At 37.1% G+C, this 27,178-nt stretch overlaps 1 protein-coding gene across 2 annotated transcripts in view; it reads left to right on the top strand.

The window, feature by feature from the left end:
• The window catches only part of LOC126180190 (cingulin-like), a 469,194-nt gene extending 446,768 nt beyond the window's left edge, over window positions 1-22,426 (top strand). For both annotated transcript variants that reach the window (XM_049924674.1, XM_049924673.1), the window contains exon 13: window positions 22,292-22,426. In XM_049924674.1, coding sequence (XP_049780631.1) covers window positions 22,292-22,340 — 49 coding nt within the window. In that variant the 3' untranslated portion in view covers window positions 22,341-22,426. The remainder of the gene's footprint in view (window positions 1-22,291) is intronic.
• Window positions 22,427-27,178: the final 4,752 nt, after the last annotated feature.

Below are 27,178 nucleotides of genomic sequence, written 5' to 3'. Positions count from 1 at the left end.
TGGTCCTTTGATACCTATAGCTTCAGCTTTTCCAAAAGTATGCTGTGGTCAACATGTTTATCTGTGCATTATCATATTTGCGAATCAGTAACATACTTGAATATGGGCTTATAACTCAAAACCTAGGTTGTGCAGTAACATTAATAATAAAATTTGTGAAACAAAGTGAGAAAACAATGTTTTTTTTAGTTAATTTTCAATGTTTCACAAAGAACTTGCAGTTAATTCCATTAAAATTTTTGTTTAATGTTCCAGTTTTGAATTTATGTTAATTTTCAACTGGCAAGCACCAAATACTACCACATTGTTTCAGTAATGTTTTTTGCTTGATAATTACTATGTTGTCTTTGTCTGACTTCATGGATAAAGCATTAATCACCCTTAGTTCTTCATTAGTGCTATTCAGGCTATGGAGTTAACCTATCCAAAAATGTACGTTGAAATTTTTATTGTAATTTCCTTATATATCAGTAAGAGAAGTAATATTACCCATTATCCTGTTCTGCTCTACAGTAGGATTCTTGGTGAATGACAGAGGAGGTATGACAAATTAGGGATGTCATATTAGTGACAGTAAGTTTTTGGACCTAATTATTAATGAGTCTCATTAAATAAATAAATAATTTCTTCAAAATTAGTCTTTCTTGAACTAGCCATCCTTTCATAAGACTGAAATAAAGGACATAGGAAACTACTTTTTCTTTGGTAACAATCAAACAATGGAAATTCTGTCATGAAATAACAACAATATGGAAAGGACAGACTGCTACTCACCACTTATTGAAAGAATAGAATGCTACTCACCACATAGAGAAGGTGTTGAGTCACAGACAGACACTATGAAAAAGAATGCTAAAATGTTATTTTCTCTAGGGAAATTCATATATGAAGTTCTGTTGGGTACAATATCACATGTAAAATAAAAATTTGTTCAGAACTGGTTTTGACATAGAGCAGGTAACTCTAGCCCTGTTCAGGGTTTATTGGATCACTTAAAAATGGTTATTGCAAATAATTTGGAGAAACTCTTCATGACTCTTCCTTTAATTACATGACTATTTCTTCTGGCTATGTGAACCAGAAAACAAAACTTTAGTGATGTTCATATTATTTGAACTGTAGGTTTTCTAGGAGCAGCTGGTGACAATATCAGGAAGAAGACAATTACAGATTGAAATGAGAAGTCAGTAACTCAACCTATAACTCAAGGACATCATAACGTTAGTGAAGTTATTAGCTGAAATCTCAGACCAATTCTTGAATGGATAAGAAGAAGAACACTGATACTGTGGAAAAAATGTGAATCCTTTATCATACCCCATGAGATCTAGAGATTCGGGAGGGTATAACAATGGTCTGTCCTGACCAATCTGATGATTTGGGAATGTTTGATCAAGAGAACCATGAATGGAATGAGCAAAAGGGGGTGGGGCACCATCATGTTGGAAATACTGTTCTTGTAAGTTTTTGGGGCATATTATCAATGGCAAACTCATTAAGCATTTGTAAGTAGTCATATGAACTCATCATTGGGGTTCGCTTCACCACTGAAAATTATTTGCCTGACAATGCCCGGCTGCATCTGTGACATTTCTGCTACAATCTCAGAGCGTTCGACTAGTACCTGTTTCTTTTGAGTAATCCAACATTGAACAGTTTGTAGTTGATAAGGGCACATGCCTAGAATTTGGTTCACAGTCCTTTGTAGAATCCATGTTTTCAGACTGCAATGTCACTTGATTTTGATAGACTCTGTAGCATGGCATCCTGCACTATAGCAAAGTTTACTTCCCTTCTGCGAGTCCTAGGTCGTCCCATATTTCCATCATAATGATTTTCTACTGTCCAGTTGCTAATGACTCTTATAAATGTAACAAATTTTTAAATGAGTTGGTGGCTGTCTATCTGAAAATTGTTCTGCAAACCTTCGATGCACTTCTGTCGCCAACTGCACAACTTTGCAACCACGCTTCTCTACTCCAGTGTGAGTTTGTCAGCCATGCGTACTACCAACCTGGAATAGAAAATGAAACAAAATTAAGATTGTTCACATATGTTTCACTCAACCATGGGTACTAACAACCTGGAATAGAAAATGAAACAAAATTAAGACTGTTCACATAATTTTGCCTCATGCTGTGTATTCACCTGCAGTCTTGTTGTTCACACACATGTGGTCATCAGAATACTTCCATCACAAAAAATGAGTGCTTCAACATTGCTAAATATTTTTAAAAGAATCCAATATGGATTTCTCACTTAAAAATTATAGCCTTATAAACAATGATTGCAACATTGTAGACCCTAATAGGGAACCTGTAGAGAAAGCTACACATGACTTCATCTACTTCTTTCACACTTGCACCTCATATCTCTCCTGATGAATTCCTGGGAGTAGTTTTCATTATGCATTGCACATTAAATCTTTCTTTGTTCCTGTTCCAAATTTGATTTTTGTCTTATGTTACTTTCTAGTAACGTTTGAATGATAAACATTTATGAGAAGATTCTGAACAATTTGTTGATATCACAGAAGCAAAAACAAGCTCTCTAATTTGTTTGTCTTTCCTCTTTATTGTTGGGGATATACTTAACTATAAATGAGCAGGTATGGCTTGATATTATTCTTTCAGAATTCTCAAAGACATTCATGTAATTCCTGTGTTATAGGGTACAATCTCTCTGTTGTCTGCTACATTTTCAGTTCAATCATTCTGGAGTTTGCTGATTCATGTAATACTGAGAAAGCTTGCTGAATGTGCTATTCAGGTTTTACATGAAAGCACCTTATAACACTGATCACCCAGAACATTATGGTCACCTACTTAATACCCGGTACGTCCAGCTTTTGTGCAGATAACAGCAGTGATGTATTGTGGCATGGAAGCTGCAAGGCCTTAGTAGGTAGCTGGAGGAAGTTGGCACCACATCTGGACACACAAGTCATCTAATTCCCATAAATTTCTGGGAGGGGGTGATGAGCTCTGACACCACATTCAATCACATCCCAAATGTGTTTGATCAGGTTCAGATCTGGTGATCTGAACTGGAACACACCGTTCTGTTGCTCAAATCACTCAATCACACTTCTGGCCTTGTGACATGGTGCATTATGTTGTTGAAAAAGGCCACCCCCATCACAAAGAAGTGTGTGTGGTCTGCTACCAGTGTACAGCTCTCCTTGCACATCATGGTGCCTTACATGAGCTGCATGAGACCTGTCGATGCCCAAGTGAACATTCCCCTCAGCATAATGAAGTCACTGCCAGCTTGTCCATATCCCGCAGTATAGGTGTAGTACAGGTGTCAAGGAGTTGTTACCCAAACACAACTGATTCGGGCCCTTCTATCAGTACACTGAAGTTGGTATCAGGATTCATCAGGCCATGCAACACTCTGTCATTGTGCCAACACCCATTGCCAATGGCCACACACCCATTTTAGTTATAGTTGAGAATGCCGGGTGTTAACATTGATGCATGCATGCGTCATAGGCTGCAGAAGCCCAGCCGACAATGTCCGGCATCTGTAATGAGGGGTGACCATCCAACCCCATGACATCTGGATGTGGTTTCACCTTGATTTTGTGATGTGTTGAAGACAATCACCACAGCTCTCCTTGGACACCCAACATGTCATGCCGTTTCTAAAATGCTCATGCCAAGTCTCAAGGGCATCACAATCTGGCTTCGGTTGAACTCGGATAGATCGCATGACCTTCCCATTCTACAAATGGACAGCATACTCACTGATATTACATGCAACATGCACATATCTGCCTAGTAGTCATTCCTCGCCATATGACATTGCTGTCACCTGGATGGGTGTAGGTTGATGGTCATAATGTTTTGGCTGATCAGAGTATATGAAGCCCGTCTTTACACTTTTTCTTGTTTACTCATAGAAAATAGATTTCAACTATTAGCCAGAAACATTCCTGTGAATGTGTATCCTACTGTGAAAGTTTAAAATATAGTCCAAGGAAAAAACAAAAAGAAAACAATGCTGTGCCATGACGAAATTACCTGGATGGGATGAAAATCGACAGATGTGATGTACATGTACAGACAAACAAATGATTACAATGTCTGAAATACTGGATGATCTATTCATGAGAAAGAGCTTCACAAATTGAAAAAGTTGATAACATGTTGGTTCCTATCTGGCCCTTATGTAAGCAATTATTCAGCTTTGCATTGATGGAGAGAGTTGCTGGATGTCCTCCTGAGGGACATTGTGCCAAATTCTACCCAATTGGCATGTTAGAGCATCAAAATCCCAACCTTGTTGGAGGGCCCTGCCCATAATGCTTCACATTCTCAAATGGGAAATGATCTGGTGACCTTCATGGCTAAGGTAAGGTTTTGCAAGCATGAAGACAAGCAGTAGAACTGCTTGCCATGTATGGGTTGATATTATCTTGCTGCAATATAAGCCCAGGATGACTTGCCATGAAGGGTAACAAAACGAGGTGAAGAATATTGTTGAGGTACCGCTGGGCTGTAAGGGTGCTGCAGATGGCTACCAAATGGGTCCTGCTCTGAAAAGAAGTGTGACCCCAGACAATCACTCATGGTTGACAGGCTGTTCAGTGGGTGACAGCCACGTTGGTATCCCACCACTGCCTGTGTCATTACCAGATACATCCTCGCTTGTCATTGTGGCTCAGTTCAAAGTGGGACTCTTCACTGAAGACAGTTCTACTCCCGTCAATGAGATTCCAGGCTGAAGATGTCTTTAGAGGCACCCCGAACAGCAGCTGGATACCAGTCTGACAGTTGCTCACTGTATGGCCCAACAAACAGAACTGATGGTCCGAGGTAGTACTTCTGTTCATAGGAAGACCCCTTTGATGGTCATCCTCAGCATCCTTAAAGCACACAGCTATATGTTGATGATATTCTACACCCACTTTGTTGCCCTTCATGGCAAGCCACCATGGGCTTACATTTCAGTAAGATAACACCCACCCACATATGTCAAGGGTTTCTGCTGCTTGTCTTGATGCTTGCCAAATCCCATATTGTCCAGCAAGGTCTCCCGATCTCTCCTCAATTTAGAGCAGTGTGGGCAGAGCACTTCAACCAGCTTGAGATTTTGACCATCTAACATGTGAATGGGATAGAATTTGGCATGATATTGCTCAGGAGGATGTCCACCAACTATATAAACAACTGCTAGGCCGAATAACTGCTTACATAGGGGCCAGAGGTGGGTCGAGATGTCATTGACTTGCTCAGTTTGTGAAGCTCTTTATCTTGAATAAATCATGCAGCTATCTGAATGTGTAATCATTTGTTTGCCTGTTCATGTACATCACACCTATCTATTTATGTTTCATTTCGATAATTCCTTCACAGTGCATCTTTTCTATCTTAGAGTGTAGTCACATTTCTGAAAGAGCTTTTCACATAGTATTTGGTTCTTATCTGTGTGCAACATTCTAGTGACACAGTTTTACTGAATAAACAGTAATTCACATATGAACATTACTTTATAAAAATTGTACACTAATAGTGAATAACAAATTACTTTAATAAAATGAAAAATGATTAGAGAAAATGTGTTGTAGATAAGTTATGAAATTGAAAATCATTGACAAAATTCATTGTTAACAAAATTTGTTACTGGTTTTCAAGACAAGGGTTGTAGTAGATAATAGATTATGCAAAATAACAATGATAAGAAAATGACAGATTGCTACTTACCAAAGGAGGCATTAGATAGCAGACAAGCACAGTGAAAAGACCACTAAACATTTAAGCTTTTGAACAAAAAGTCCTTCTTTTAAAATAGGACACACACACACACACACACACACACACACACACACACACACACACACACATTTATTCATTCATGCACAACTCAGACACATGGCTGCTGTCTCTGGACACTGGGGCCCAACTGCAGACTATGTCTGCATCTTATTTGCAGCAATGTAGAGTGGGTGGTGGGAGTAAATAGAAGGCACAGGACAGGGAGTGGGAGGGATACCAGGGTAGGGGTGGGAGAAGATGTTATGCTGCCACTTGTGGCAGGGTGTGGTGGGGACAGGAAGGACTGTTAGGTGCAGAGTCAGAAAGCTGTGCTTGGGGATGGGAAGGAGAGAGAGCAGAGGAGGAATGGAAGAGTGGGGAGCAGAGACATACAGAAGAGAAAAAACTGTAGGTTCATTGGTGAAATATGTAATGCTGGAGTGGGACTAGGAAAGGACAGAACAGAAACCAGTGAAGGTTGAGGCCAAGGGGTTATGGAAATGAAGAATGTGTTGTAGGTAGAGTTCCCACATGCACAGTTCATAAAAGTAATGTTGGTAGGAAGGATCCAGATGGTGCAGGCAGACATTGAAGTGAAGCACATTTTATTGGGCAGCATGTTTAGCAACTGGGTGAGTGAGTTGTCTCTTGGTCACAGTTTGGTGAAGACCATTCATGCAGACACACAGCTTTTTAGTTAGCATGTTCACATAGAAACAAGCCTAGTGGTTGCAGTGTAGTTTGCAGATCACTGCAATGAGTGATTCACAGCCTGCTCCATCTGGATCCTTCCTACCATCACCATATTTCCTGAATTGCGCAGGTGGGAACTCTTCTTACAACATATATAATCCCCCTGGTTGACATCGCAAGCTGAAGATGAAGAAATAGATAACGTATATGAGGATATTTAAAGGGTAATACAGTATGTAAAGTGATATGAAAATCTAATAGTCATGGGGGACTGGAACGCAGTTGTAGGGGAAGGAGTAGAAGAAAAAGTTACAGGAGAATATGAGCTTTGGATGAGGAATGAGAGAGGAGAAAGACTAATTGAGTTCTGTAACAAGTTTCAGCTAGTAATAGTGGATACTCTGTTCAAGAATCACAAGAGGAGGAGGTATACTTGGAAAAAGCCGGATGATACAGGAAGATTTTGTTAGATTACATCATGATCAGACAGAGATTCCCAAATCAGATACTGGATTGGAAGGCATACCCAGGAGCAGACATAGACTTAGATCACAATATAGTAATGATGAAGAGTAGGCTGAAGTTTGAGACATTACTCAGAAAGAATCAATAAGGGAAGAAGAGGGGGGGGGGGGGGGGGGATACAGAAGTACTAAGGAATGATGAGATACAGTTGAAGTTCTCTAAGGCTATAGATACATCAATAAGGAATATCTCAGTAGGCAGTACAGTTATAGAGGAATGGACATCTCTAAAAAGGGCCATCACAGTAGTTGGGAAGGAAAACATAGGTACAAAGAACTGCAAAGAAACCATGGGTAACGAAGAAATACTTTAATTGATCGATGGAAGGAGGAAGTACAGAAATGTTCCAGGAAACTCAGGAATACAGAAATACAAGTCACTGAGGAATGAAATAAAGAGGAAGTGCAGGAAAGCTAAGATGAAATGGCTGCAGGAAAAATGTGATGACATTGAAAAAGAAATGATTGCCAGAAGGACAGAGTCAGCATACAGGAAAGTCAAAACAACTTTCAGTGACATGAAAGCAAGGGTGATAACATTAAGAGTGGAATGGGAATTCCACTGTTAAATGCAGAGGAAAGAGTGGATAGGTGGAAAGAATACACTGAAAGCCTCTATGATGGGGAAGATTTGTCTGATGTCATAGAAGAAGAAATAGGAGTTGATTTAGAAGAGATAGGGGATCCAGTATTAGAATCAGAATTTAAAAGGGCTTTGGAGCACTTGAGATGAAATAAGGCAGAAGGGACAGATAACATTCCATCAGAATTTCTAAAATCACTGGGAGAAGTGGCAACAAAATGACTATTCACATTGGTGTGTAGAATGTATGAGTCTGGTGACATACCATCTGACTTTCACAAAAGCATCATCCACACAATTCCTAAGAGGGCAAGAGCTGACAAGTGTGAAAATTACTGCACAATCAGCTTAACAGCTCATGCATCCAAGTTGCTTACAAGAATGGAAAAGAAAATTGAGGATGTGCTAGATGATGATCAGTTTGGCTTTAGGAAAGGTAAAGGCACAAGAGAGACAATTCTGACATTGCGGTTAATAATGGAAGCAAGACTAAAGAAAAATGAAGACACGTTCGTAGGATTTATCAACTTGGAAAAAGCGTTTGTCAATGTAAAATGGTGCAAGATGTTCGAAATTCTGAGAGAAGTAGGGGTAAGCTATAGGGAGAGATGGGTCATATCAATATGTACAACAGCCAAGAGGGAATAATAAGAATGGCCGACGAAGAACAAAGTGCTCATATTAAAAGGGGTGTAAGACAAGGATGTAGCCTTTTGCCACTACCGTTCAATCTGTACATCGAGGAGGCAATGATGAAAATGAAACAAATATTCAGGAGTGGAATTAAAATTTGAGGTGAAAGGATATCAATGATACGATTCACTGGTGAAATTGCTGTCCTGAGTGAAAGTGAAGAAGAATTGCATGATCTGCTGAACTGAATGAACAGTCTAATGAGTATAGAATGTGGATTGAGAGTAAATTGAAGAAAGATGAAGGTAATAAGTAGAAATGAGAACAGTGAGAAACTTAAGATCAGGAGTGATGGTCACGAAGTAGATGAAATTAAGGAATTCTGCTACCTAGGCAGTAAAGTAACCAACGACATATGGAGTAAGGAAGACATCAAAAGAAGACTAGCAACTGCAAAAAGAGCACCCCTGGCTTGGAGAAGTCTACTAATATCAAATATCGGCTTCAATTTTGGGAAGACATTTGAGAGACTGTATGTCTGAAGTACAGGATTGTATGGTATTGAAACATGGACTATAGGAAAACAGGAACAGAAGAGAATCGAAGCATTTGAGAAGTGGTGCTGCAGACAAATGTTGGAAATTATGTGGACTGATACGGTAAGGAATGAGGAGGTTCTGCTCAGAATCAGGGAGAAAGGGAATATGTAGAAAACACTGATAAGAAGAAGGGAATGACTTCCCTGGTACTAGAGGAGCTGTAGAGGGCAAAAACTGTAGAGGAAGACAGAGATTGGAATACATCCAGCAAATAATCGAGGATGCATGTAGTAAGTATTACTCTGAGATGAAGAGGTTAGCACAGGAGAGGAATTCGTGGCGGACCGTGCAATGATTCATGTTGAATGTTACTTAAGTTTCTTCTGCCTGGTCCATTGATGAATGAATCGGAAATTTTCATGCTTCACAAAATTTATTCACATTAATTGATATCCGAACTGCACAGTCGTCATGTAAACAAAACACAGACAGACTTCACTGATCTCTTTGACTTCCAAGAGTAACTTAAAATCTGACATGTCGCAGAATCGCTGCATTGCTTTATTTAGAATTTTTAAAATAGCTTTCAAAATAAAGCATTATTAATTTTGTACAATTTTGATGTAACAATTAAAATTTACAAAACGTAAAGAAACTGATGTTACAGCTGAATAAGGTATAAAATACAATAGTGAATGACAATCTTATACAGTAATATATTTTCTTTTCCATAACAAAATCATTCTGAACTTTAATTACAATAATGTCTCTCATATTATTTTAGTTACGTAATTAATTACAGTTTGGATTTGGTTACTAACATGTAATGGTACTACAGAGCTTGTGCTTTATCGATTAAACACATATAATGCACAAATAAGGCCCGAAATTTTGCAAATTGGAAAACTGTGAGATGTAAACAATTGGAGAGATAATTAGAAATGTAATTACAAAGAATATTAATTCCATAGGAAGACATAAAAATAAATAACAAATGAAAATACATTGCTTGGTAATAACTTTTAAGCTGTTACTGAAGATAGTGAGGTCTAAGGTTACTGGATTTTTAGATTACCATTTTGTTAATTAGAAACATTGATTTTTCATGCTAACATCTCTGCAGCCTCTAGTTATTTATTTCTAAGGACTTACAGAACATTCCACACACCTTCGCAATGAATATCAAGTTTTTTATGAAATAGGACACAATGATAAATATAAATACACACATGCAAGGCCTTAGGAAGTACTGAAATGTCTGATAACTATCAGGATGCATATAAAAAAGGGTGGTATTGGACATTTCATATGATTCCTCGGGGAGGCTGCACCGTTATACCTCCCCCCCCCCCCCCCCCCCCCCCCCCCCCGCCACTCTTACAAGTATTACTTGTATAAATGGCTACACGAGTACCTTGAGTAATGAGTCCAAAAAATCAAACAAAGTTTCCTTTTCTTAGCTGTTGCTCCAATAAATGGTTCACATTGCACATCTTAAAGAATTGGCAGCTCACAATCATCAGTCCTTTTGTGCTGTCCATCATGTGTCTGCAACCCATCTTTTTCTGGCAGTCTCTACAATGCAGTAGCACACAGTCCATTATTAGTTTCACAGTTCTTGGATACAGTTCTCTAGGTAGGAACAGGGATGAACTCATTACTCAAGGTACTCTCATGTAGGTTACAATTAAGGTCACATAAGGTATGAATATATCAAAAGTATTCAGATACTACCATATACTATTAGCATATTTACAAACAAAATCACACAAAATTAAGTATTAAACTGTAAAGATTCAGCTATATACAGATTAAAGTCAATTAACCAAAATGAATTTCATATGTATCCTTTCTTTTTGATAAATATTTTAGTATATTCTACTGTACAGTATATTTGACCATCCAGATCTCATTTAACTCTTTATCATATCAAGCAAACTCACAGACTGCTCATCATTGCACCATCTTGTAATAACAAACTTTTCACAAAATGTCTGTTGTCACAGTGCAACTTGTCCATTTAGTAACACATGAACATCTTTACCATTGTCCATTTGTTCATCTCATTTGCAAACTCATAAAATCATGACCATGCCTGCAATCACAAATCAAATACATGCTCTACAGAGTATAGCTACAATAATTGGTCAATCACTATTGTAGGAAAGTCAAAGTTAGTACACAGTTTACATTTTAAAATTATTCCCCAAATAATGTCACTCAATAGTCATATTACATACAGAAAACTTATACTACAGAGAATAGATAGTATTTTCAGTAAGAGATAACTTCATTACAGGTTTATAGATGAGTAAAAGATGTAGCATCCAAAAACAAAAAGAAGAAAAATAGAATGCTACATATCTCAGAGACCTAGTGCTTTATTTATTTATTTATGTAGCATCCAATAGATCACACATGTGATATAGGATTTGACATTTGATTACACGTAACACATAACAACACATACACATAATAAATGGACAAACATATACAACCAGCAAAATAAATTACATACACACAGTACATAAGTAGTGTACAAGAACTTATTACACAAAAAGAAAAGTACGTGCTCATGATAAACAATTACAGATCATGAACTACGCCTTATACACAAAACGTATTACGGATATTTAACAGATTTTTCATAAGTACCATAATTACGAAGTTGAAAACATAAGTAAATTAGTTTAAGTTTTTTAAAAAAATAAGTACAGGTTTCAATCCACAGTCTGAGACAGGTGTTCATTTACACTCTAGTAGCATTTTTCCATCAAGTATTTTTTTACTTCACACTTGAAATTATTTTTGCTTTCAATTCTTTAATTTGAGACGGAATTGCATTTAAAAGCATTATTCCTAAGTGGCTAATATGTTTCTGACTTCTAGTTTTTGTTACATAGGGAATGTGGAAGTCTTTATAATGTCTTGTATTGTGATCATGGTAGATTGAGTGGTTTGGAGATCGCAGTTATTTTTACTGATCATTTCCAGGCATTTAAAAATACATATCGATGGTATTGTCAATATCTCTAGTTGTCTGAATAAGGGTCTACAGTGAGTTTGTGGTGGGCTGTGTGTCATGATACGAATAGCTCTTTTTTTTGCATAATAAAAATGTCATTTAGTCTTGACCTGGCTTTTCCCGAATGCCATAGCTTGCAACTGATTGGAAATAACTAAAGTACACCACTCTAATACATTCCTTGCTTCATACCTTGGATATTATTCTTAAGGCAAAACATTGTGAGCTAAGTTTCTGAGTAAGATATACACTGTGTTCATTCCGGTTTAAATCTTGGTCAATTCGCATTCCCAGAAACTTTGTGGTGCACACTTTTTCTACTTGTTTGCTATCCAGCGTAAGGCACATACTTTCCCCAAGACATTTGCTTCCATACTGCATAAAGTCTGTTTTCTTGGTATTTAATGTCAGCTTATTTGAATAAAACCATGACTGTATGTATGAGAGCATTTTTTCTGCTGTAGTACACAATGATTCTTTTATATCACTAATTATGACACTCGTGTCATCTGCAAACAGTAGAATTTTGGCTGAGCTGTCTGGAGCCTGTATATCATTGATATAAATTAGAAATAACAATGGGCCCAGAATGCTGCCCTGTGGAACACCTAGTTCTATTTGTTTTGGTTCAGATATGAGTTTAAAGTTGTGAAGATTGTTGGATGACCTCAGTTCAACAACTTGTGACCTGTTTTGCAGATAAGATTCAAACCATCGCCACACACTTGACACAAAGATGTGTCTTCCTGAGGGCTTTTACATCATCTTAATTTTAATTGGTGTTTGACACTTACTCCATATGGTTCAATAAAAAATGGTTCGTGAGGTTTTAGATTTTGTCTACATTCATAGTTTTTCACTTTTTTAGGTTTCTCACTAAACACGTCTTTGTATTTCCACAACAGACTACCTGTCTGTTCTTCATCTAGACTTCCATCTTCTTATTGTTTGGTGGCCACTAATTCAGCATACTTGTCTTCACTGCATCCTTCTTCATTGTCTTCCTCCCTAATGTCAATCTTGTCATTTGCACAAATTACTCTTCCAATTTGAAAATTGCTCTCTAGGCAATTTTGGATTTTTAGTTCAGTTACATGTGTCACATCTGTCTTTGGGTTGGTAAGCCTTAACCTTTTGTTATTCCAGTCAAAATCCGCATTTGCTCCTTGTATCCAATTCATTGTGAATAAAATATTTTCATTGAGGTCAGGTACTACAAAACATTCTTGGTTATGCTGCACATTATTAATGATGAAAGATATTAAGGCTTGCCTGTTCACAATTTGATGTGCCTACCAGTTGCTCCCTTAATTTTGATTCCAATAACAGGATTTTCTTCAAAGTCAGCACTATGTCTTATCTGCTCTCTAAATTTTTCAGAAATGGTACAGACAGGACTACCCATGTCTAAGAGACAAATTCCTTCATAATTTGCAACTTTTATATGTACATATGGGCAACTCAAACCTTTTTCCTTCCTGCTTCCCTCATCTTCATGCGACAAATCATCCTCAATATCTCTGAAGTCCAAGTAATTTATACCATTTTTTCTGCACAATTTCTCTTACTTGTCTGAATTATACTTGGAACTACATCAGATGATCGCTTGATGTCATGTCCCTCTTTTACACACTGTTTACTTTTCCGAACTGATCTCACTGTAAGCCTGCTGATTGGTTCTACTTTCCCAGTTGTAACAAAATTCTTCACAAATAATCTTGATGACTCATTTTACTCTGTCACTGTCACTATAACCCTTGTAAGTATCCCATAAAGTTTCAAGCATCACATCTAAATCATAATGTCGGTCCACATATTCTGTATCTGATGATACCTTCCCAGTTTCTATTGGTACAATCTGGTTCTCATAGTCTTCACAAATACTACTGACATCACCTTCTTCACCATTAATTAAATCTTCTTTAACCTTCATATACCCCATGCTGTCTAATTCTTCCTCCCATTCATCATTAAAACTGTCACTTTCACTATCAACATCGTCACACATGCTATCATCTCCAATACTAGGCACTTCTAAAACATCTTTACAATGATCATCTGAATTGTTGACAAGTACACCAGTATAAGTATCATCACTTAAGTGCTTAACAGTGCTAGATTCTTCCTCCATTAATTTACCTAATCCAAACTCATCACGACTCATCAGACCCAACATTTTCTTTGCAAACTTCTTTGTCACACTGATTATATAGACTTGAGATAGTTTCCTCCTCTAACAGAACCTCTTCAACACTCTAACAGATGCTATTACTTCTACCTTCAACACTTTCATTCATACTTTTCCAGAATTTACTGTAAAACTGTAATTTGCTAATCTGATGCGCTCTTCTTACATTAGTTCTGTCACATCCACTCCAATATCTTTGATTACTCTATCTTCTGTAATTATTTTCGATGTCTCTAGGCTAGTGGTGTTTAGCCTGATTTCGGTACTTATTTCTCACCCCAAACTGAGAGCTCCAAATGAGGTGTCCACCAGTTTAAATTGCCTGGTCTTGATTGGTGATTATCCAGTTATTTGTTCTTATTCTCCCAAGGAAACTCCCTGTTGTCATATCCTCTATTTCCATTCCCATTTCTATGGTTGATCCATCTATTATCACTTCTATCCAACTTATCTACATACCTCAAGAACTTATCTATGGTGTCATCTGGTCCATAAATCAACTCCCACTGTATTCTTTTCGGTAATCTCCTTTTTAAGGCATCTATTTGTAGTAGTTCATCAAAAGATTTGTCTAAATGTACTAATTTCCTCAACTGGTTTTCACAAAAACACTTCAAGCTACCATTACCTTCCCTATACATTCGACCATTCAAAAACTCACTCTTAATCCTAGCTTGCTCAGATTTAGACCAAAACTTGTTTAAGAACTTTCTTTCAAATTCATCATATGACATGGTATAATTAAAATTCTGATTGGCCCATGAGATTGCTTCTCCATCCAAAAATCTATAAACAAATTTAATTTTAACATTGTCTGTTATGTCGTTACTAAAATTATCTTGACAATGCAATAAAAAATCAACAGGATGCAATTTACCATCTCCTGGAAAGCATTTTAAAGGTATGCCACCCCAAACACAATTAATATTGCTAACAAAATTTCTTTGAGCTACACCCTGTTGTAGTTCTACAACTTTCTTACTTAAATCTACAACATTACGTTTACACAAATCTACTTTTCCATCATACCTTAGTTCTACATTACTTATTTGATTGGAAATGTCTGTAAATTTTAGCTCAGAGTTCCTTTGGGAAGCTTCTACTTTCTCTTCAACAGTCTCCTTATCTGAACAACCTCTACTTTAAGTTTAGAATTTTCGACTTCTTCATGTTTACTTAGTTTTTCAAATCTCTCCTCATTTTTGGACTACTCTTGTAAGAAATTAATTTCTAATATTTCTAACCTTCCTTCTACTGCTCCTACATGAGTATTTTGTTAACCCTGTCCTGTCTCAACAGTAATTCTTAGTGCTACCAAACGCTCCTGGATTCCCCTAACCTGATTAGTATTTTCAGTAACAGTATTCTTTAATTCCACCATTTGTTGACTGAATTGCTGACTTAACTGTAGACCCTGTTGACCAATATCCTTAATCTGTCCCAACTGTTCCTTAGCTTCTTGCCCAATCTGTCCCATCTGTTCCCACTCATTTTTGCATAGTCTTTATCAGTCATAGTAAATTATAAAATGTAAAACTTCCCACACAAATGTTTGTCACTTTCACAAAAACACTTATTAAGAAAATAAAATATTACTCACCCAATGATTGCCGGTGCTGTCTGAGAATGTGGTCCCTTTTTGATCCACACCAACTCTTCACCTGCAGTAACATCTGTTCATTCTGTGTGTCCATAACACAAAATTTTTCACGACAATTTATGTTTGGCACTGTCACCTGAAACAGTCAGCTGTTAAACATATTTCCACATTTCAAACATCAATCCCAGCTCAACTCCACCAAATGTTACGATTCACGTTGAATGCTACTTAAGTTTCTTCTGCCTAGTCCAATGATGAATGAATCAGAAATTTTCATGCTTCACAAAATTTATTCACATTAATTGACATCTGAACTGCACAGTCGTCATGCAAACAAAACACAGACAGACTTCACTGATCTCTTTGACTTCCAAGAGAAACTTCAAATCTGACTTGTCGCAGCCTCACTGCATTGCTTTATATAGAATTTTAACAATAGCTTTCAAAATAAAGCATTAATAATTTTGTACAAGTTTGATGTTACAATTAAAATTTACAAAACGTAAAGAAACTGATGTTACAGCTGAATAAGGTATAAAATACAATACTGAATGACAATCTTGTATAGTAATATCTTTAGCTTTCCATAAGAAAATCATTCTGAACTTTAATTACAATAATGTCTCTCATATTATTTTAGTTACATAATTAATTACAGTTTGGATTTGGTTACTGACTTGTAATGGTAGTACAGAGCTCGTGCTTTATCGATTAAATACATAGAATGTACAAATAAGGTCTCAAATTTTGGAAATTGGAAAACTGTGAGATGTAAACAATTGGAGAGTTAATTAGAAATGTAATTACAAAGAATATTAATTACAGAGGAAGACATAAAAATAAATAACAAATGAATATACATCACTTGGTAATAACTTTTAAGCTATTGCAGTCTTTCTTGGTGTATTCCAGTGATGAATTCTTCTCGGGTTATCAGCCAAGTGGTGGCATCATCTTGTTGCATTGTTTCAATGAGTTTTGTACCCATGATCTTCTGGGGCCAGAAAATGATGGGCACAAAACTCATTGACACTTTGCGACAAGACGACACCACCACTCGGCTGATAACCCAAGAAGAATTCATCAACTTTTATGCTGTTTCTCAAGATAGTGAGGTCTAAGGTTACTGGATTTTTAGATTACCATTTTGTTAATTATAAGCACTGATTTTTCATGCTAACGTCTCTGCAGTCTCTAGTTATTTATTTCTAAGGACTTATTATGTAAATTTCTTGATTAGTTACTTAATTTAGTATATGTACATAATTTTATCAATGACAAAAATCCACCAATAATTATGACAATGCATGTCCTTCCAGGACATTCCACATGCATTCGAAATGAATACCAAGTTTTTTTTATCAAATAGGACAGAATGATATATATAAAGACACACATACGAATCCTTAGGAACCACTGAATTGTCTAATAACTATCCGGATGCATATATTAAAAAAAAGGGTGTATCGGACATTCATATGAGTCCTGTGGGAGGCTGTACCATTATAAGCACATCAAACCAGTCAAAAGACTGATGACAAATGAAAATCCCCTTGGCCACATCCTTCACTAGTTTCTGACATCTGCCTTTCTATCCCCTTCCTTGCTACTACTGCACCTAATATGGCACTACACATTCCACCAACACACCTACAGTGTTTTCCCCTTCTCTTCATCTCTCCTATGTCTTCTCCCTATCCCCCCCCCTCCACCACCACCACTGTCTCCTAATTCTGCACCTAGCAGCCCATCCTGTGCCCACCAAATCCTGGCATGCTCTCATGTCTCACAGGCAACACATCATCATCCCTCAAGTTTACCCTCTTCCTTTCCCCCACCAGCCGGAGACAGTGAAAGGTGTGCTTGCCTGAAAAAAATATATATATATATATATTTAAAAAGAAAGTGATGAGACTTACCAAACAAAAGCGCTGGCAGGTCGATAGACACACAAACAAACACAAACATACACACAAAATTCAAGCTTTCGCAACAAACTGTTGCCTCATCAGGAAAGAGGGAAAGACGAAAGGATGTGGGTTTTAAGGGAGAGGGGAAGGAGTCATTCCAATCCCGGGAGCGGAAAGACTTACCCTAGGGGGAAAAAGGACAGGTATACACTCGCACACACACACATATCCATCCACACATACACAGACACAAGCAGACATATATATATGACGAAAGGATGTGGGTTTTAAGGGAGAGGGTAAGGAGTCATTCCAGTCCCGGGAGCGGAAAGACTTACCTTAGGGGGAAAAAAGGACGGGTATACACTCGCACACACACACATATCCATCCACACATATACAGACACAAGCAGACATATTTAAAGACAAAGAGTTTGGGCAGAGATGTCAGTCGAGGCAGAAGTGCAGAGGCAAAGATGTTGAATGACAGGTGAGGTATGAGTGGCGGCAACTTGAAATTAGCGAAGATTGAGGCCTGGTGGATATATATATATATTGTGTCTGTGTATATGCGGATGGATATGTGTGTGTGTGCGCGAGTGTATACCTGTCCTTTTTTCCCCCTAAGGTAAGTCTTTCCGCTCCCGGGATTGGAATGACTCCTTACCCTCTCCCTTAAAACCCATATCCTTTTGTCTTTCCTTCTCTTTCCCTCTTTCCTGACGAGGCAACCGTTGGTTGCGAAAGCTAGAATTTTGTGTGTATGTTTGTGTGTCTATCGACCTGCCAGCACTTTTGTTTGGTAAGTCTCATCATCTTTCTTTTTATATATAAAGAAAGATGATGAGACTTACCAAACAAAAGCGCTGGCAGGTCGATAGACACACAAACAAACACAAACATACACACAAAATCTAGCTTTCGCAACCAACGGTTGCCTCGTCAGGAAAGAGGGAAGGAAAAGGAAAGACAAAAGGATATGGGTTTTAAGGGAGAGGGTAAGGAGTCATTCCAATCCCGGGAGCGGAAAGACTTGCCTTAGGGGGAAAAAAGGACAGGTATACACTCGCACACACACACATATCCATCCACACATACAAGACACAAGCCTTAATTATATTCATATATATATATATATATATATATATATATATATATATATATATATATATATATATATATATATATATATATCTCTGTGTGTGTTTTCTGTTCTGGAAGAACTTTTTGTCTGAAAGCTTAAATGTTTAGCAGTCTTTTCATGGAGCCTGTCTGGAACTTAACACTTCCTCTATGTGGTTCATCCTAGACTTTGCATTGTTAGATCAAGCAAAATATATATTTAATTTTTTAAGAGGAGAAGAATAGCTGAATTAAGTGATGAAGTGCTGAAACACTGAGTGCATCACAAGCAGATATGCAGCCTTATACAGAATAGAAATGTGGGCAAAGAATTCAGACAAGAAGAGAATAGAAGCTTTTGAAATGTTGTGGTACAGGAGACTGCTGAAGATTTGGTGCATAGATTGGATAACTAGTGAAAAGGCACTGAAATGAATTGGGAAGAAAAGAAATTTGTGGCTCATCTTAAGTAACAGATGAGTTTGGCTCATAGGACACATCCTGAGGATACAAAAATTGTTAATCTGGTAATAGAGGAAAATGCAGAAGGTAAACTACAGAGGGCAGCCCATGCTCTCCTGTAGTAAGCAATTTCAAACTGATGTAGGTTGCAGTAGTTATGAAGCATTTTGCACAAGATAGACTGGTGTGGAGAGTTCCATCAAACCAGTATTCAGAAGGAAACCACAAGAACAACTCTGTTTCCTCCTAATGCCTTTAGAAATTGGATTATACCATGGAAATAAAGGCTGGGAAATGAGAATGCCAAGATTAATTTGTATGGAATCTCTCAAAAAATATTTCTACATATTATGAAGACTGAAAAGTTATGTACTGAGAAAAATTTATGAGGAACAAACATTAAGAAAACTATGTTGCTGTAACAAGTTTTCAAGCACCAAGGATTTACTAGTTTTGTAACGCAATTATTAGAGTAACGTAAAATCTTGAAAGTGGTGACTGCAGTTAGAATGTAGAAATGAAGACCCTAGTAAAATATTATGAAATATAATGGTCAGATCTATTCAGTCTGCTGAAGAGAAAAAGTAAATGAAAGTTTGTGGATGCTAATATTCATTATTAGACTACTCAACAGGATGTAAAGCTGTATTTTTGCTTCGTCATCACCATTTAATCAAATCTGACCACTAGAAAATACAAGTAGTTGAAACCTGTGTAGTTTCTTTAATTAAACCTCAATTACTTTGTTGCAAATGTTATAAATACAATAAGTGAAACCATGTTTTGGATGTGATATAAGAAGGGCTGTCACAAATGTTAGATCAAAACAACCATATATTGCAACGTCCTTAAAATATTTTTGCTACAGCATTTACTGCAGTCATGCAAGTTATTAAAGAAATCTTAGAAGTTGAGTGAACATGTCCAACAATGTTTGTCCATAAAATTAGTTATAGAAATTAAATACCATTAGTGATGTTTTCTCTATAATATTAATCTCATTTGACAAATGTGTGACTTTCTCCATGCCAATGCTTTATGTAGTTCACAAGTTTTTCGTATCACACAAACTGTAACAACAGTAATGATATTTTTAACTTGTAATGTGTCTGAAATGTCAAAAATACCAATTTCTCATGTCAGACTTTGCTTTTGTGACTATGCCAATAACATTTTGAAAGTTACCTGTTTCAAATATGGAAAAAGGCAACCAACATTTTCTTTTGCATAATGTGAGTTAAACACCAACTACATTTTAAATGTTACCTATATACACAAAGAAACACAGTCACATGTGAATTAGAAGTAACTTTTCAAGATTTATGATTATACTGGAAATCCGTTTCACAGATCAACTTTCAAATATAGTTTCCTATTGTATTTTTGTTTCAAGGCCCCTTGCATCAGTGTTTAGAATCCAGTATCTTGTTGGAAGCATTTACCTTACTCTTCCAGGTACACCCCTGTGTCCTCTTTGAACTTATGTAGACGAGAATCAAAAATATGTACTTTGAATGACATCCTGCATCCCGCAATGCTGAAGTTTTTGCTAAAGGCTTGAACTGTTGCACATTGTTTTTGGCCATATTATTCTCCATAAAACCCTGAACTACTGAACTGCTGTAAAGAAAATCAAAACAAAGTTCTCCTTCCCAATGTGCTTCTTTGAAATTCCTTGCATTGTAGGATCTGCCTTATCTGTGGTCCTGGTAAAACACCAGCCTTGACCTTTGCCTCAGACAATCAGGGGAAGAAGCCTAGGAGTTATTCGAAGGCTGTCAAGTCCTAATGAGACCTCTAAGAAACAGCTTTATGAGACCCAGCTTTATGTGTACCAGAGGCATCAGCACCTCACCTTTGTTAGGTCTATCACAATTTACAACATTCTTTCCCACATAGAAATCTTTTCTCTTTGTCCATTCTTGCCAGTTATTGTGAGCCTCCATTCCCCTGCTATACCAAAAATAAAGGAAGCAGTGAAACTTAATAAAACTACTTGGAAGACCCACTACAAAAGAAAAAAGCTTCTGTAAAATATATTAAAAAACAAAGATTCCATGACTTACCAAATGGGAAAGCACTGGTAGATAGGCACAATAAAAAAAACACACAAACACACACACAAAATTTCAAGCTTTCACAACCAACGGTTGCTTCGTCAGGAAAGAGGGAAGGAGAGGGAAAGATGAAAGGATGTGGGTTTTAAGGGAGAGGGTAAGGAGTCATTCCAATCCCGGGAGCGGAAAGACTTACCTTAGGGGGAAAAAAGGACAGGTATACACTCGCACACACACACATATATCCATCCACACATATACAGACACAAGATATATATATAATAGAGGGAAACATTCCACGTGGGAAAAATATATCCAAAAACAAAGATTTTGTAACTTACCAAACGAAAGCATTGGTACGTTGATAGAAACAATAACAAACACACACACACAAATTTCAAGCTTCCGCAACCCATGGTTGCTTCATCAGGAAAGAGGGAAGGAGAGGGAAAGACGAAAGGATGTGGGTTGTAAGGGAGAGGGTACATACATATTTGAACAGAAAAGTCCAACAACTAAGCAAACAATTCATAAAAATGTTGTTGAAAATGAAAATACAATAAAATATTGTCCAGTGTACTTTCCAGAATCTTGCACTTCTTACAAGCAAAATGTGTCATCCAGAGTTTGTTCTAATTCCCTACAGGACACCAAAGTATGTTTTGTAGGACTTTCACATCTTATGAGATACTGAACCATACCAATTTGTTGTTTTTGTCTTGATAAAATGACCACATACATAGCAAAATTTATCTCTTGGATATTTGCCATCTTTTAAGAATGTAATCAACCCTGTATGAAAACTGAAGATATAACTGTACTAATGAATGGGAGGCCATATTACATCACTAAACTATCAGAAATACATTGAAAAATGGAATAAAATATAAAATCACTAAATGTCAGTGTCCTAGTAATAAAAGCAAAGTTTAAGAGAAATAATGGATTTTTTTCACACTCTTTAGAGGAAGGCAGTTAGGAAACAACAGTTGAAACAAAGACAAAAAGCTAAAATTTGTTATGCTACTGGTATGTAATTATTTCCTTATGGTCAGATTTCATTTTGTATTCCTGTTGATTTATAGAGCAATAATTTTACACTATGAATATAATAATTTGAAATTTGATTTGTATATTATGTCACACTGCCTTATATTCATAATGCACTGTAGCATTACATTTTTCTTTTATTGCAGAATAACAAAATTCCCTTTTTCCTGCGCAAGTTCTACTCCAGTTAAATGAGACAAAAATATAACATTTTCTCCTCAAAAACTATGACACAAACAAGAAAAATTATGTTAGGTGATGTAAATTAAAATAACTGTGGCTGTTTACATTCATTGTTTTATAAGGAAATATTTTCATTCATTTAAAATAGTTGTCTAGCTGTGTATGTATTAGTGTTTGTGTCAATAAATTATAGTTGTTTGTACACAATATGCTGTCTTCTTGTCACTGTAATTCCGAATACTGAAAAATAAATTCTATACCCAGCCACTTGAGTATTCAGGCCAATGCATTATTATATCAGGTATGGTCCTAGTGGAGATGGTTTACCATTGTGCCCTGAAAGTCTTTCTTGGTGGCTTCCTCACAGTTTTCAAATTGTACTCACTGTTAAAGACAAAGTATAAATTATAGTGCCAAGTCTGTACAATGTTTCCAGTGAATGCGGCAATTTTTGCATGGGACAAACTGTAGACCATGTCACAAGCTCATATGCTGAAGGCACACCAGATAAGACAAATGAAGCTAGACAAGTTGACCATAGCAGGATGTTGACTAGATGATCATCTCAAAACAATGTTGGAAAAATGAAAAACTTGGCCAATGCAACAACTTGTAGAGATTTGTTTGTAAAAAGGTGACAATTATTCAATTCTAGCATAATAATTTTATTAAATATCAGGGGTACACTCTTAATAGGGAACGGGTGAAGGTTTGGTACACTAAGCAAAAATAAAACAATGACACTTATATTAGACAAGAAAGCTAGTTTCAAAGATGGCATTGACTACTTGTGCTCCATGAAATCATGCAGCCAGATACTTTTTGACTCAACTTCAGATATATGTGTAAGTTTCGTCCACCTCTGAAACATTCTGGATTCAGCCAAGTTGTGCACTAAGGTGGACACTTAGCTATTCCTGAAACTCAAGAGCCTTAACTTTTATAGATGATAGTCATGACAACTGTTGAAATCTCAAGAATTTTAACTAGTCAACTTTGCTTGAGAAATGAGAAGATTTCATGCAACTATTTTGACATTTTCTTCCTTTGACTTTTTATGAAGTGTGTAACTGTGCGTCATGTGGCTGACAGTGCTGAATGCTTTTGTAGTTTTGTGTTGTGTTTGTGTTGTCATGGACAGATATTAAATGAAATTAAGGAAGAGGTTAAAATCAATCCAGTGCCAACAGGTTGCCTACTCTTCTCAAATATATCTTAGGGGGCTTCCAAGCTTAACATGGCAATCTGAAGACTGGAGAACCATCATCACTGTGACATATGACATAACCATGAGGCACAGCATACAGGTATTGAATTCAATTTACAGCTTTCACATACAGTCTTATTATCATGATCCTTATGTGACCATCTTATCCCACCTCAAAAGTCAAATGGCATAGTGGGTATAAAAATATCTTTCATCTTTCAGATTTGAAGTGGCAGTTGAGCACTATTGCCTTGTCATATGTCTGTGAACTCATTTACGAAAACAGGAATTTTAATTGTATACAGGTGTTAAAGAGGTACTAAATAAGTGTAGTGATACCTTACATAAAACATCATCTTACATATTCAAAATATGAAGCTCTGGGATGTCAGTTCAAGTGAGTTCATTGAAAATGTGTACCATTTTAAAAAGACTCACACTCTCTCTTGTTCACTAGAAAGTGAAATGAAATAACTCTGGATTATTTGAACTCATCAGGTACATCAAGGGGTCACATTCTACTCCTTTTCCATAATACATGTTCATATTTAGGTCCTCAAAAATCCCAGATGATAAATCAGCTTAGTGATTCTGTAGTCAAATAGAATTTAGATCATTGTTTATTGTTTACATATTGAATTTGCAACATCTTTGTCATAGAAAGATTGGAAAGTGAGAAACTAGATAGAAACAGGCCAATATAATCAACAACTTTATTTAAAATTGTTAAGGCTTTCGTGGCCACTTAATGACAAACTGCCTGTTGGCTTCTGTCTCAGGTTCTTTGGCTGATGTTTGTTAGATGATTTTCAGATGCCTCACAAGCACTAATGCATCATCAAAGCTTCACCCTCCATTGTTAGTGGAGGTCTGAAATCGAGCTCACTGCCACAAATTATATGTATCTAGCATGCCAATATCCTAGGGCTTTTCCATGGTCATTTCTAGTGCAGTTCTCCTCTTGTTACCTGCAACAGTCATTTGCGGCAGCATGGGAATCCAGGATCCATTCACCTTGAGGCTTTCTTCTTTCTAGTTGAAGCTATTATAATGTTTTGTATTTCTATAACTTCTCTGAACAAGTGGATGTGATAAATTTTCTCTATAGCGAGAATGTCTGTCATCAAATTTTATTATGTGATTGGCCACACACAGTGTGTACTCTGCCACAGATGGAATCATTGAATGAGCAGTCAACACAAGGATCACAGAACATATGCGGCACTGTAAGTTGGGGCAGGTGGAGAAATCAGCCGTGACAGAGCACACGCTGTGTGAGGCTGACCACATAGTAAAATTTGTCAACACAGAATTTCAGGTGTAGAGAAGAGCTGTCACACCGGCTTGTTCAGAGGAACAATAGAAATACACAGAAGTGAGAGTAGCTTCAACAAGAAAGAAGAAAGCCTCAAGGTGAATGGATTCTGGATTCCTATGCTGCAACGAATTATCGTTTCAGTTAGCAAGAGGAGAATCACACCAGAAATGACCATGAGAAAACTCTCGGATGTTGGTGTGCCAAGTACACAAGCTTGTCTCCACTCCACTACAAGCAATAGAGGGAAGGGTTTGACAATGCCAGCCACTCATGCTGGTGAAACATCCGAAAAATTATCAAACAAATGTTGGCTGAAGAACCCAAGACAGAAGGCAACAGGCAGTTTGTCAACTTAATTTAAACTTTTCATTTTTAGAAAACTTTACTTTATAGTAAATAATGTACAAAAAATTAAAGCCTTTATGAATACAATAATTAATGTCTTTCCATTCTCTTGATAATAACTGACTCAACCAAAAGTTATATTTTATGTTCATTATAAAAGCAAATACTTATTGTTAATTAATGTTGGCTTATATTTAAGTTGCAATTATTTTTTTATGAATATGCACACAACAATAACCTGTGTAGTTTTGGTGACATCTGTAAGTCAAGAGTTCCATGGATGCTGTTTTAAATAAACAGCATGTCTATACTTTTAATCCCCCCACGAACCATGGACCTTGCAGTTGGTGGGGAGGCATGTGTGCCTCGTCGATACAGATAGCTGTACCGTAGGTGCAACCACAACAGAGGGGTATCTGCTGAGAGGCCAGACAAATGTATAGTTCCTGAGGAGGGGCAGCAGCCTTTTCAGTAGTTGCAGGGGCAACAGTCTGCATGATTGGCTGATCTGGCCTTGTAACATTAACCAAAACAGTCTAGCTGTGCTGGTACTGCGAACAGCTAAAAGCAAGGGGAAACTACAGCCATAATTTTTCCGGAGGGCATGCAGCTTTACTGTACTGTTAAATGATGATGGCGTCCTCTTGGGTAAAATATTTCAGAGATAAAAATAGTCCCACATTCGGATCTCCGGGCAGGGATTACTCAGGAGGACGTCGTAATCAGGAGAAAGAAAACTGGTGTTCTGCGGATTGGAAAATGGTATGTCAGATCCCTTAATCAGGCAGGTAGGTTGTTGTTGTTGTGGTCTTCAGTCCTGAGACTGGTTTGATGCAGCTCTCAATTGCTAATCTATCCTGTGCAAGCTCCTTCATCTCCCAGTACCTACTGCAACCTACATCCTTCTGAATCTGCTTAGAGTATTCATCTCTTGGTCTCCCTCTACGATTTTTACCCTCCACGCTGCCCTCCAATGCAAAATTTGTGATCCCTTGATGCCTCAGGACATGTCCTACCAACCGATCCCTTCTTCTAGTCAAGTTGTGCCACAAACTTCTCTTCTCCCCAATCCTATTCAATACCTCCTCATTAGTTACGTGATCTACCCACCTAATCTTCAGCATTTTTATGTAGCACCACATTTCGAAAGCTTCTATTCTCTTCTTGTCCAAACTATTTATCATTCATGTTTCACTTCCATATATGGCTACACTCCATACAAATACTTTCAGAAACGACTTCCTGACACTTAAATCTATAATCAATGTTAACAAATTTTTCTTCTTCAGAAACGCTTTCCTTGCCATTGCCAGTCTACATTTTATATCCTCTCTACTTCGACCATCATCAGTTATTTGCTACCCAAATAGCAAAACTCCTTTACTACTTTAAATGTCTCATTTCCTAATCTAATTCCCTCAGCATCACCCGACTTAAATTCGACTACATTCCATTATCCTCATTTTACTTTTGTTGATGTTCATCTTATATCCTCCTTTCAAGACACTGTCCATTCCGTTCAACTGCTCTTCCAAGTCCTTTGCTGTCTCAGACAGAATTACAATGTCATCGGCGAACCTCAAAGTTTTTATTTCTTCTCCCTGGATTTTAATACCTACTACAAATTTTTCTTTTGTTTCCTTTACTGCTTGCTCAATATACAGATTGAATAACATCGTGGAGAGGCTACAACCCTGTCTCACTCCCTTCCCAACCACTGCTTCCCTTTCATGCCCCTCGACTCTTATAACTGCCATCTGGTTTCTGTACAAATTGTAAATAGCCTTTCGCTCCCTGTATTTTACCCCTGCTACCTTTAGAATTTGAAAGAGAGTATTCCAGTCAACATTGTCAAGTCTACAAATGCTAGAAACGTAGGTTTGTCTTTCCTTAATCTTTCTTCTAAGATAAGTCGTAAGATCAATATAGCCTCACGTGTTCCAACATTTCTACGGAATCCAAACTGATCTTCCCCGAGGT

This window comes from Schistocerca cancellata, chromosome 1 (assembly GCF_023864275.1).
Source record: "Schistocerca cancellata isolate TAMUIC-IGC-003103 chromosome 1, iqSchCanc2.1, whole genome shotgun sequence".
In the NCBI taxonomy this organism is placed as follows: domain Eukaryota; kingdom Metazoa; phylum Arthropoda; class Insecta; order Orthoptera; family Acrididae; genus Schistocerca; species Schistocerca cancellata.
The sequence above is the reverse complement of the archived record's forward strand: the minus strand, read 5'-3'. Positions and strand labels throughout refer to the sequence as shown.